The sequence below is a fragment of the Oncorhynchus masou genome, chromosome 17, assembly GCF_036934945.1.
Source record: "Oncorhynchus masou masou isolate Uvic2021 chromosome 17, UVic_Omas_1.1, whole genome shotgun sequence".
Lineage (NCBI taxonomy): Eukaryota > Metazoa > Chordata > Actinopteri > Salmoniformes > Salmonidae > Oncorhynchus > Oncorhynchus masou.
In genome coordinates, this window is record NC_088228.1 from 10,148,430 (window position 1) to 10,161,643 (window position 13,214).

Genomic DNA, 13,214 nt, shown 5'->3' on the forward strand with positions numbered 1-13,214 from the left:
ATACTAATCCCATCACATGTCTGCATTGGGCATGCCCACGAGGCCAATACTAATCCCATCACATGTCTGCATTGGGCATGCCCACGAGGCCAATACTAATCCCATCACATGTCTGCATTGGGCATGCCCACGAGGCCAATACTAATCCCATCACATGTCTGCATTGAACATGCCCACGAGGCCAATACTAATCCCATCACATGTCTGCATTGGGCATGCCCACGAGGCCAATACTAATCCCATCACATGTCTGCATTGAACATGCATGCCATAAATAATCTCACATCCACTGTAATCAAGAGGGTAGAACATGGACACTGGAGGCAAGAGGAAAATATCCTGGAGAGTGACCACAGTAAAAGGTCTCTTTCACAGTATTACTGGGCTGGATTAACAGACTGCACACCCACACACGCCCAATGGGTCCCCAGCCCACCCTATGGGTCCCCAGCCCACCCTATGGGTCCCCAGCCCACCCCATGGGTCCCCAGCCCACCCCATAGGTCCCCAGCCCACCCCATGGGTCCCCAGCCCACCCCATAGGTCCCCAGCTCACCCAATGGGTCCCCAGCCCACCCTATAGGTCCCCAGCCCACCCCATAGGTCCCCAGCCCACCCTATGGGTCTCCAGCCCACCCTATGGGTCCCCAGCCCACCCTATGGGTCCCCAGCCCACCCCATAGGTCCCCAGCCCGCCCCATAGGTCCCCAGCACACCCTATGGGTCTCCAGCCCACCCTATGGGTCCCCAGCCCACCCTATGGGTCCCCAGCCCACCCCATAGGTCCCCAGCCCGCCCCATAGGTCCCCAGCACACCCTATGGGTCTCCAGCCCACCCTATGGGTCCCCAGCCCACCCTATGGGTCCCCAGCCCACCCTATAGGTCCCCAGCCCACCCTATGGGTCCTCAGTACTAGGTTTGTCTACCTCTGCTCCAAAGTCACCTCAAACAGGACTGTACCCAACATGGCTGCCCTCTGAGGGACATATGCCCTGAGCTCTGGGCTGTGGCTGTGTCCACACATTAAACTGTTTCAGGGTGTTGGTTTTTCCAGTCACTTTGATTACAACACTGTATGATGCCAACTGCCAACCCTGGAGGGGGCTTGGCCTCAGTTTTGGCACAGAACAGCTAGATTCCCCCACAGCACTGGCTCTATGGGGTGTTTCCATTGATCACTACTGGCCTTTCCATTTTGTCTTTGGTTGTACAAATGTGGTGATTGTGTTCCTGTGACCCGCACCCTCATATACATCATCCTGACCAACCTGCCCTCTAAATACACCTCTGCTGTCTTCAACCAGGATCTCAGCGATCACTGCCTCATTGCCTGCGTCCGTAATGGGTCTGTGGTCAAACGACCACCCCTCATCACTGTCAAACGCTCCCTAAAACACTTCCGCGAGCAGGCCTTTCTAATCGACCTGGAAGGACATTGACCTCATTCCGTCAGTAGAGGATGCCTGGTTATTCTTTAAAAGTGCTTTCATCACCATCTTAAATCTTAAATAAGCATGCCCCATTCAAAAAATGTAGAACCAGGAACAGATATAGCCTTTGGTTCACTCCAGACCTGACTGCCCTTGACCAGCACAAAAACATCTTGTGGTGTACTGCATTAGCATTGAATAGCCCCCGCGATATGCAACTTTTCAGGGAGGTTAGTAAACAATATACACAGGCAGTTAGGAAAGCAAAGGCTAGCTTTTACAAACAGAAATTTGCATCATGTAACACAAACTTCATAAAGTTCTGGGACATTGTAAAGTCCATGGAGAATAAGAGCACCACCTCCCAGCTGCCCACTGCTCTGAGGCTAGGAAACACTGTCACCACCGATAAATCCACCATAATTGAGAATTTCAACAAGCATTTTTCTACGACTGGCCATGCTTTCCACCTGGCTACACCTACCCCGGTCAACAGCTCTGCTCCCCCCACAGCAACTTGCCCAAGTCTCCCCCATTTTTCCCTTCACCCAAATCCAGATAATCTGAAATCTGGACTCCAACCAATCAGCCGGGGTAGACAACCGCGACCCTCTCTTTCTAAAATTGTCCGCCAAAATGGTTGCAACCCCTATTACTAGCCTGTTCAACCTCTCATATCGTCTGAGATCCCCAAAGATTGGAAAGCTGCCACGATCATCCCCCTCTTCAAAGGTGGAGACACTCTAGATCCAAACTGTTACAGACCTATATCTATCATACCCTGCCTTTCTAAGGTCTTCGAAAGCCAAGTTAACAAACAGATCACTGACCATTTCGAATCCCACCGTACCTTCTCCGCTATGCAATCTGGTTCCCGAGCTGGTCATGGGTGCACCTCAGCCACTCTCAAGGGCCTAAACGATATCATAACCGCCATCGATAAAAGACAGTACTGTGCAACAGTCTTCATCGACCTGGCCAAGGCTTTCGACTCTGTCAATCACCACATTCTTATTGGCAGACTCAACAGCCTTGGTTTCTCTCAAAAGACTGCCTCTCCTGGTTCACCAACTACTTCTCAGACAGAGTTCAGTGTGTCAAATCGGAGGGCCTGTTGTTCGGACCTCTGGCAGTCTCTATGGGGGTGCCACAGGGTTCAATTCTTGGGCAGACTCTTTTCTCTATATACATCAATGATGTTGCTCTTGCTGCTGGTGCTTCTCTGATCCACCTCTACGCAGACAACACCATTCTGTATACTTCTGGCCCTTTTTTGGACACTGTGTTAACGAACCTCCAGACAAGCTTCAATGCCATACAACTCTCGTTCCGTGGCCTCCAACTGCTCTTAAATGCAATTAAAACTAAATGCATGCTCTTCAACCGATCGCTGCCTGTAACTGTCCGGCTGTCTAACATCACTCTGGACGGTTCTGACTTACAATATGTGGACAATTACAAATAACAAGGTGTCTGGTTAGACTGTAAACTCTCCTTCCAGACTCACATTATTAAGCATCTCCAATCCAAAATTAAAATTGGCTTCCTATTTCGGCTTCCTAGAATCAGCTTCCTATTTCGCAAAAAAGCATCCTTCACTCATGCTGCCAAACATACCCTCGTAAATCTGACCATCCTACCGATCCTCGACTTCGGCAATGTCATTTACAAAATAGCCTCCAACACTCTACTCAGCAAATTGGATGCAGTCTATCACAGTGCTATCCGTTTTGTCACCAAAGCCTCATATACTACCCACCACTGCAACCTGTATGCTCTCGTTGGCTGTCCCTCGCTTCATATTCGTTCGTCACCAAACCCACTGGCTCCAGGTCATCTATAAGTTTGCTAGGTAAAGCCCCGCCTTATCTCAGCTCACTGGTCACCATAGCAACACCTACCCGTAGCACGTGCTCCAGCAGGTATATTTCACTGGTCATCCCCAAAGCCAATTCCCGCCTTTCCTTCCAGTTCTCTGCTGCCAATGACTGGATCGAATTGCAAAAATCACTGAAGCTGGAGACTCATATCTCCCTCACTAACTTTAAACATCAGCTGCCAGAGCAGCTCACAGATCACTGCACTTGTACATAGCCCATCTGTAAATAGCACATCCAACTATCTCATCCCCATATTATTGTTATTTTTTGCTCCTTTGCACCCCAGTATCTCTACTTGCATATTAATTTTCTGCACATCTATCACTCCAGTGTTTAATTGCTAAATTGTAATTACTTCGCCACTACGGCTTATTTATTGGCTTACCTCCCTAATCTTACCTCATTTGCACAAACTGTATATAGACTTTTCTATTGTGTTATTAACTGTACTTTTGTTTATTCCATATGCCATTCTGTGTTGTTGTTTGTGTCTCACTGCTTTGCTTTATCTTGGCCAGGTCAAGGCCTACCTGGTTAAATAAATCTGAAATAAAAAAATTAAAAATGAAATCCTGTATTGACTGCAATTGAATCTTCCTCCTTAGTAATTAATTTTATGCAACTTTGTCATGATTACGTCTGACATGGTTTGTTGTACAACACTCCCTTCCGAATGTATTTGGACAGTGATGCTAAAATTGTAAATAACGGCTCTATACTCCACCATTTTGGATTTGAAATCAAATGTTTCATATGAGGCGACAGTCCAGAATATCACCTTTTATTTGAGGGTATTTTCATACATATCTGTTTTACCGTTTACAAATGAAAGCACTTTATGTATCTAGTCCCCAAATTTAAAGAAGTCATAAGTATTTGGACAAATTGACTTATAGAATGAGCTCCAAAAGTATTGGATCAGTGACACATTGGATTGTTGTTTTGGCTCTGTACTCGAGCACTTTGGATTTGAAATGAAACTATGACTATGATGTTAAAGTGCAGACTGTCAGCTTTAATTTGAGGGTATTTTCATCAACTGCTTAGAAATTACAGAATTTTTCTACATAGTCCCCCCCAATTTTATGGGACCAAAAGTATTATTATAATATTATTATATTTATAGCACACAATGACTACATCAAGCTTGTGTCTGATTGCTAATGGTCCTTATGGAGTCACTGTTATTGTAATTAAGAATAGAATATAGAATCCCCTGTTATTGTAATTAAGAATAGAATATAGAATCCCCTGTTATTGTAATTAAGAATAGAATATAGAATCCCCTGTTATTGTAATTAAGAATAGAATATAGAATCCCCTGTTATTGTAATTAAGAATAGAATATAGAATCCCCTGTTATTGTAATTAAGAATAGAATATAGAATCCCCTGTTATTGTAATTAAGAATAGAATATAGAATCCCCTGTTATTGTAATGATGAGAGGTTAGAATGTCTGGGGGTATGATATCTGTGTGTCTGTAACTTTCTCAATCATTATTATTCACGGTTCATTCAGGATTATCCGTAATCATGGTAGCATCCACATTAATGTAGAAGTGTTTAAAAACATATTCTATTGTTATTAACAATAAAAGTGACTCCAAAATGACATAATACATTTATGCAACTCAATATTAGGAAGGTGTTCTTAATGTTTGGTAATACTCAGTGTAGAAGTGAATTTGTCCCAATTCTTTTGGTCCCCTAAAATGCATAATTCTGCCTCAAATTTACCCTCCACCCCTCCACTGTAAAACACTAGTTAAATCAATTAAAATTGAACTAATGTTTTACAGCACTTAATTAGCCTACTCTCTCCAACTCACTTTCTCTCCTGCTACCCTTCATTCCTTCTCTTTTAGGACTGAAGAAACGCACCAGGAAGGCCTTTGGGTTACGAAAGAAAGAGAAGGACACAGACTCCACGTGAGTGATCTCCTGTAGACAGTTTAACGTGAGTGATCTCTTGTAGACAGTTTAACGTGAGTGATCTCCAGCAGACAGTTTAACGTGAGTGATCTCCAGCAGACAGTTTAACGTGAGTGATCTCCAGCAGACAGTTTAACGTGAGTGATGTCCAGCAGACAGTTTAACGTGAGTGTTCTCCAGCAGACAGTTTAACGTGAGTGATCTCCAGCAGACAGTTTAACGTGAGTGAACTCCAGCAGACAGTTTAACGTGAGTGAACTCCAGCAGACAGTTTAACGTGAGTGATCTCCAGCAGACAGTTTAACGTGAGTGATCTCCAGCAGACAGTTTAACATTGCAGAATTCAGCAGCTACACCAGGATTGACTTTGCTGACACTTTGGTTGTAAGTCCGTAGACCTGCAGTTGGTATGTTGCTCTATGTAGAACATCAATAGAGAGGACATCTAAATTACGTTAATTTATTTTTATTCAATAACTATTTGAGCTGTCATTCAAAACATATTTTTGAGCTTATCGCCCATATTTTCTAAGTAGTCTGATGATTGTGATCTTTCCTCTCTCGTCTCTCTCTCCCCCTCTCTTCTCTCTCTCCCCTCTCATACTCTCTCCCCTCTTCTCTCTCTCCCCCTCTCTTCTCTCTTTCCTCTCTCGTCTCTCTGTACAGGGGCTCCCCTGACAAAGATGGAGTAAGTAGGTAGACGATGGGGTAAATAATCCATGTGATGTCATTGATGCTCTTATCCTCACTCTTCTTTGTTTGTTTACTTCGCTGTAGTTGAATGTTTCCCATTCGTCAATAGTGCTGTTTTTGTTGTTGATTCAAGCTGTGGATATGCTGTTGAAGTCGGAAGTTTACACACACACCTCAGCCAAATACATTTAAACTCAGTTTAATACTAGTCACAATTCCCTGTCTTAGGTCAGTTAAGATCACCACTCTATTTTAAGAATGTGAAATGTCTGAATAATAGTAGAGAGTGATTTTTTCCCAGCTTTTATTTCTTTCATCACATTCCCGGTGGGTCAGAAGTTTACATACACTCAATTAGTATTTGGTAGCATTGCCTTTAAATTGTTTAACTTGGTTCAAATGTTTTGGGTAGCCTTCCACAAGCTTCCCACAATAAGTTGGGTGAATTTTGGCCCATTTCTCCTGACAGAGCTGGTGTAACTGAGTCAGGTTTGTAGGCCTCCTTGCTCGCACACGCTTTTTCGGTTCTGCCCACACATTTTCTATGGGATTGAGGTCAGGGCTTTGTGATGGCCACTCCAATACCTTGACTTTGTGGTCATTAAGCCATTTTGCCACAACTTTGGAAGTATGCTTGGGCTCATTGTCCATTTGGAAGACCCATTTGCGACCAAGCTTTAACTTCCTGACTGATGTCTTGAGATGTTGCTTCAATATATCCACATCATTTTCCTGCCTCATGTTGCCATCTATTTTGTGAAGTGCACCAGTCCCTCCTGCAGAAAAGCACCCCCACAACATGATGCTGCCACCTCCGTGCTTCACGGTTGGGATGATGTTCTTCGGCTTGCAAGCCTCCCCCTTTTTCCTCCAAACATAATGATGGTCATTATGGCCAAACAGTTCTGTTTTTGATTCATCAGACCAGAGGACATTTCTCCAAAAAGTACGATCTTTGTCCCCATGTGCAGTTGCAAACCGTAGTCTGGCTTTTTTTATGGTGGTTTTGGAGCAGTGGCTTCTTCCTTGCTGAGCTGCCTTTCAGGTTATGTCGATATAGGACTCATTTGACTGTGGATATAGATACTGTGGATATAGATACTAGATACTCAAATAATGTGAATTAGCTTATCAGAAGCTTCTAAAGCCATGACATAATTTTCTGGAATTTTCCAAGCTGTTTAAAGGCACAGTCAATTTAGTGCATGTAAACTTCTGACCCCCTGGAATTGTGATAGATTATTTCACTTATAATTCACTCTGTCTGTAAACAATTGTTGGAAAAATGACTTGAATCAGGCACAAAGTAGATGTCCTAACCGACTTGCCAAAACTGTAGTTTGTTTACACAAAATTTGTAGAGTGGTTGAAAAACGAGTTTTAATGACTCCATCCTAAGTGTATGTAAACTTCCTACTTCAACTGTGTAAAATGCTTGATGGTATGAGAGTTTCTCACTGACACGTTCCATTATCACAGAAAAAGACCAACGGGGCTCCAAATGGCTATTATGGGGAGATTGATTTGGACCAATATGTAAGTAGATATGTACAGCACAGTGCAGTAAGTGAGCAAATCAAATCAAATCTTATTTGTCACATACACATGGCAAATAAAATGTCCGTCTATAGTGTCAGTAATTAGTAGTAATACAATGGGTTAGGGAATAAACAGCTATAGGGATAAAAGAGGAAGTGCCGCCCTGGTTGTCAAAACGCAAGGTCATGATGTAACTAGTGACTAATGTTTAGTGACTAATAACTAATGAATAGTGACTAATATCTCGTGACTAATAACTAATGAATAGTGACTCATGTCTTGTGGCTAATAACTAATGAATAGTGAGTGACTAATAACTAATGAATAGTGACTAATGTTTAGTGACTAATAACTAATGAATAGTGACTAATATCTAATGAATAGTGACTAATGTTTAGTGACTAATAACTAATGAATAGTGACTAATAACTAATGAATCGTGACTAATGAATAGTGACTAATATCTAATGAATAGCGACTAATATTGCGTGACTAATAACTAATGAATAGTGACTAATGTCTAGTGACTAATATCTAATGAGTAGTGACTAATGACTAGTGACTAATAACTAATGAATAGTGACTCATGTCTAGTGACTAATAACTAATGAATAGTGACTAATGTCTATTGACCAATAATTAATGAATAGTGACTAATGACTAGTGACCAGTGACGACTAACTAATGACTAGTGACTAATAAGTAATGGCGTAACTAATGACGTGACTAATAAAAATTACGAAAATATATTACGATTTCAGATCCGCTGATGCAATACTTTGCTTATGAAGATGTTTCAACCACAATGGGGAAACAAACCACATTCTACATTCAATCCCCAAACTACATTCTACATTCTAACCCCAAACCACATTCTACATTCCAACCCCAAACCACATTCTACATTCCAACCCCAAACCACATTCTACATTCTAACCACATTCTACATTCTAACCCCAAACCACATTCTACATTCTAACCCCAAACCACATTCTACATTCTAACCCCAAACCACATTCTACATTCTAACCACAAACCACATTCTACATTCTAACCCAAAACCACATTCTACATTCTAACCACAAACCACATTCTACATTCTAACCACAAACCACATTCTACATTCTAACCACAAACCACATTCTACATTCTAACCACAAACCACATTCTACATTCTAACCACAAACCACATTCTACATTCTAACCACAAACCACATTCTACATTCTAACCACAAACCACATTCTACATTCTAACCACAAACCACATTCTACATTCTAACCACAAACCACATTCTACATTCTAACCACAAACCACATTCTACATTCTAACCACAAACCACATTCTACATTCTAACCACAAACCACGTTCTACATTCTAACCACAAACCACGTTCTACATTCTAACCACAAACCACGTTCTACATTCTAACCACAAACCACGTTCTACATTCTAACCACAAACCACATTCTACATTCTAACCACAAACCACATTCTACATTCTAACCACAAACCACATTCTACATTCTAACCCAAAACCACATTCTACATTCTAACCCCAAACCACATTCTACATACAAACCACGTTCTACATTCTACCCACAAACCACATTCTACATTCTAACCACAAAACACATTCTACCCACAAACCACATTCTACATTCTAACCACAAACCACATTCTACATTCTAACCATAAACCACATTCTACATTCTAACCCCAAACCACATTCTACATTCTAACTCCAAACCATATTCTACATTCTAACCACAAACCACATTCTACATTCTAACCACAAACCACGTTCTACATTCTAACCCCAAACCACATTCTACACTTTACTTCCCATAACCAGCTGTCACTTCCACTTCTGCTCCCTACAACTTTCCTGGTTATGGCAATCAATCATCCTCGTGTAACATTGAATTTGGAATCAAAACTGCAGTTTTTATGTGTGCATTTTTTTACCCACAAGCATGAGAGAAGTGAATGTATTTGTTGTTACACGATGTCACAAACAGTCATTTTACCACTTACATATTTACTTCCTGTTACAGGCCGCTCCAGATGTGGACGCTGATGGCTTCAGTCTCAGACCCGGAGAGGAGAGAGAAAATATCCTTTTAGATTATCAGATGTAGTCCATGTGGAATGGCTAGCTAATTAGCAGTGAGCTAGTAGCGGGCATAGTGTAAGTGACGTCACCTGCCCTGAGACCTAGAGAGGTACTGTTGTCCTGCCCTGAGACCTAGAGAGATACTGTTGTCCTGCCTTGAGACCTAGAGAGGTACTGTTGTCCTGCCCTGAGACCTAGAGAGATACTGTTGTCCTGCCTTGAGACCTAGAGAGGTACTGTTTTCCTGCCCTGAGACCTAGAGAGATACTGTTGTCCTGCCCTGAGACCTAGAGAGATACTGTTGTCCTGCCCTGAGACCTAGAGAGGTACTGTTTTCCTGCCCTGAGACCTAGAGAGATACTGTTTTCCTGCCCTGAGACCTAGAGAGATACTGTTATCCTGCCCTGAGACCTAGAGAGGTACTGTTTTCCTGCCCTGAGACCTAGAGAGATACTGTTGTCCTGCCCTGAGACCTAGAGAGGTACTGTTATCCTGCCCTGAGACCTAGAGAGATACTGTTGTCCTGCCCTGAGACCTAGAGAGGTACTGTTGTCCTGCCCTGAGACCTAGAGAGATATTACTGTCCTGCCATGAGACCTAGAGAGGTTCTGTTGTCCTGGTCGGCATTATTGTGCTTCTTTTGGTGATGAGTGTTAATGTGTGCAGAGGGTCCCAGGTTCACACCCAACTCAGGGCAGACCGGGGTGGAAGCTAAGCTGTTACACAGGCAACAGTCTTGGGACACTGACTGCTAAGCTATTGACCTGTTTAGCTAGCTGAGCGACATATTGGCCCAGTGAATCTCTATGTTAAATAGGCCTAATCACTCAGACACCCTCTCTAAATTTATGCTCTACATGTGAGTGAACCTGACCTGCAGGACCGAAAGAGTGAAAACAGTCTGGAGTCACATAAGAGTGTTTCCCCTCGCTATCTCGGTTGCATCCTGCCTAGAACGTTTTTAATACCATTGGTTTCAATTGAACATGTATGTTTGTGTAACCCCTAGTCACTGGCCTCGGATCAAATCAGCAATTGAGCGTCATGACGAGGTAAGAGGCAGGGTAATATTCAGTGAGACATTCCAGTTTTCAACAGTGAGATACACTACCGGTCAAAAGTTTTAGAATACCTTTATTTATTTTTTCTATTTTCTATATTTTAGAATAATAGTGAAGACATCAAAACTATGAAATAACAAATATGGAATCATTTAGTAACCACAAAAGTGTTAAACAAATCTAAATTTGAGATTCTTCAAATAGCCACTCTTTGCGTGCCTTGATGACAGCTTTGCACCCTCTTGGCATTCTCTCAACCATCTTCACCTGGAATATTTTTCCAACAGTCTTGAAGGAGTTCCCACATATGCTGAGCACTTGTTGGCTGCTTTTACCTCACTATGCGGTCCGACTCATCCCAAATCATCTCAATTTGGTTGTGGTCGAGGGAGTGTGGAGGCCAGGTCATCTGATGCAGCACTCCATCACTCTCCTTCTTGGTCAATTATCTCTTACACAGCCTGGTGGTGTGTTAGGTCATCGTCCTGTTGAAAAACAAATGATAGTCCCACTAAGCCCAAACCAGATGGGATGGCGTATAGCTGCAGAATGCTGTGGTGCAATGCTGGTTAAGTGTGCCTTGAATTCTAAATAAATCACAGACAGTGTCACCAGCAAAGCACCCCCACACCATAACACCACCTCCTCCATGCTTTACGGTGGGAAATACACATGTGAAGATTACATTTACATTTACATTTAAGTCATTTGGCAGACGCTCTTATCCAGAGCGACTTACAAATTGGTGAATTCACCTTATGACATCCATCATCTGTTCACCCACACCACATCTCACAATGACACCGCGGTTGGAACCAAAAATCTCAAATTTGGACTCTAGACCAAAGGACAAATTTCCACCCGGAAATGCAAACTTGTAATGTATTCAAGATTGAAAAAGGCTTCTAAAGTTTGTAATTTCCACTTTAAAATGTCAGACTTGATTTGTCCAAATGAAAAATGTACAAACCCCTACAACAAATGTCCATTAATTATAATCCACATAATAATTCACATTTCCTGTTGCTGCAGGATTATTTTCCTGCTGTAGCAAACTGGCTCAAATTAATATCCTACATCTGTATGTAAAAGATCTTCTTACTTAATGAGTGTTCACCAGCTCCCAAAGGCAAGCAGCACTTCTCCTCCAGTGACACTGAGGATGAGGACGACAACAGGAAGTTCAAGATTAAGATCAAGCCGTTGCCCTCCGACACTGCCAAGTGTGCCATCCCCTCCATGGATGAACTGAAAGCTTCCGTTGGAGGTTTGGCTCTGTCTCCCTCTTTGGTGAGTCCTTGCTGTTCTAACTGTATGTAACCGCAGTAGGGTGAAGTTGTCCCTAGACGGTGATTATGGGTCAGTTTAGCATTTTTCCCACTAATTGTTAAACCTTGGATTAAGGGGAGGGAATGCTGACCCTAGAACTGTACCTAGAGAAGTAGGATAAAGTGCAATGTCCCTGACTGAACTTAAACTTAAACTTGGGTCATTGTAACTAAGGGCCACGGCCGTAACTGCTACTCCAAGAAAGCTAGCTCTCTCGGGTGTTATATGAAGTATTATGTGAATCGTTTTGTTGAAACTGGACAGCTGACAGACACTGACAGCTACAGCTAATTCTATCCAGTGACAGCTGACAGAAACTGACAGCTACAGCTAATTCTAACCAGTGATATGATCTGGAATGTACTAAACATCTGAATATCTGTTCCTCCTCTCACTTCCGCCCCCTCTTCATTTTCCCCTCTTCCCTTTTTCTCTCCATCTTCCTTTTCTCTCCATCTTCCCTTTCTCTCTCCATCTTCCTTTTCTCTCTCCATCTTCCCCTTCTCTCTCCATCTTCCCTTTCTCTCTCCATCTTCCTTTTCTCTCCATCTTCCCTTTCTCTCTCCATCTTCCTTTTCTCTCCATCTTCCCTTTCTCTCTCCATCTTCCCTTTCTCTCTCCATCTTCCCTTTCTCTCTCCATCTTCCCTTTCTCTCTCCATCTTCCCGTTCTCTCTCCATCTTCCCTTTCTCTCTCCATCTTCCTTTTCTCTCTCCATCTTCCCTTTCTCTCTCCATCTTCCTTTTCTCTCTCCATCTTCCCTTTCTCTCTCCATCTTCCCTTTCTCTCTCCATCTTCCTTTCTCTCTCCATCTTCCTTTTCTCTCTCCATCTTCCTTTTCTCTCTCCATCTTCCTTTTCTCTCTCCATCTTCCTTTTCTCTCTCCATCTTCCCTTTCTCTCTCCATCTTCCTTTTCTCTCTCCATATTCCTTTTCTCTCTCCATCTTCCCTTTCTCTCTCCATCTTTCCTTCTCTCCATCTTCGTTTTCTCTCTCCATCTTCCCTTTCTCTCTCCATTTTCCCTTTCTCTCTCCATCTTCCTTTTCTCTCTCCATCTTCCATTTCTCTCTCCATCTTTCCTTCTCTCCATCTTCGTTTTCTCTCTCCATTTTCCCTTTCTCTCTCCATCTTCCCTTTCTCTCTCCATCTTCCCTTTCTCTCTCCATCTTCCCGTTCTCTCTCCATCTTCCCTTTCTCTCTCCATCTTCCTTTTCTCTCCATCTTCCCTTTCTC

The 13,214-nt window shown here is 42.7% G+C and overlaps 1 protein-coding gene across 1 annotated transcript in view; it reads left to right on the forward strand.

Annotated features, from left to right (window-relative positions):
- LOC135558418 (SH3-containing GRB2-like protein 3-interacting protein 1) overlaps positions 1-13,214 on the forward strand; it is a 68,319-nt gene that overhangs the window by 11,971 nt on the left and 43,134 nt on the right. Inside the window, exons 2-6 of the mRNA XM_064992205.1 lie at positions 5,178-5,241; positions 5,911-5,932; positions 7,417-7,473; positions 9,532-9,589; positions 11,769-11,941. Coding sequence (XP_064848277.1) covers positions 5,178-5,241; positions 5,911-5,932; positions 7,417-7,473; positions 9,532-9,589; positions 11,769-11,941 — 374 coding nt within the window. The remainder of the gene's footprint in view (positions 1-5,177; positions 5,242-5,910; positions 5,933-7,416; positions 7,474-9,531; positions 9,590-11,768; positions 11,942-13,214) is intronic.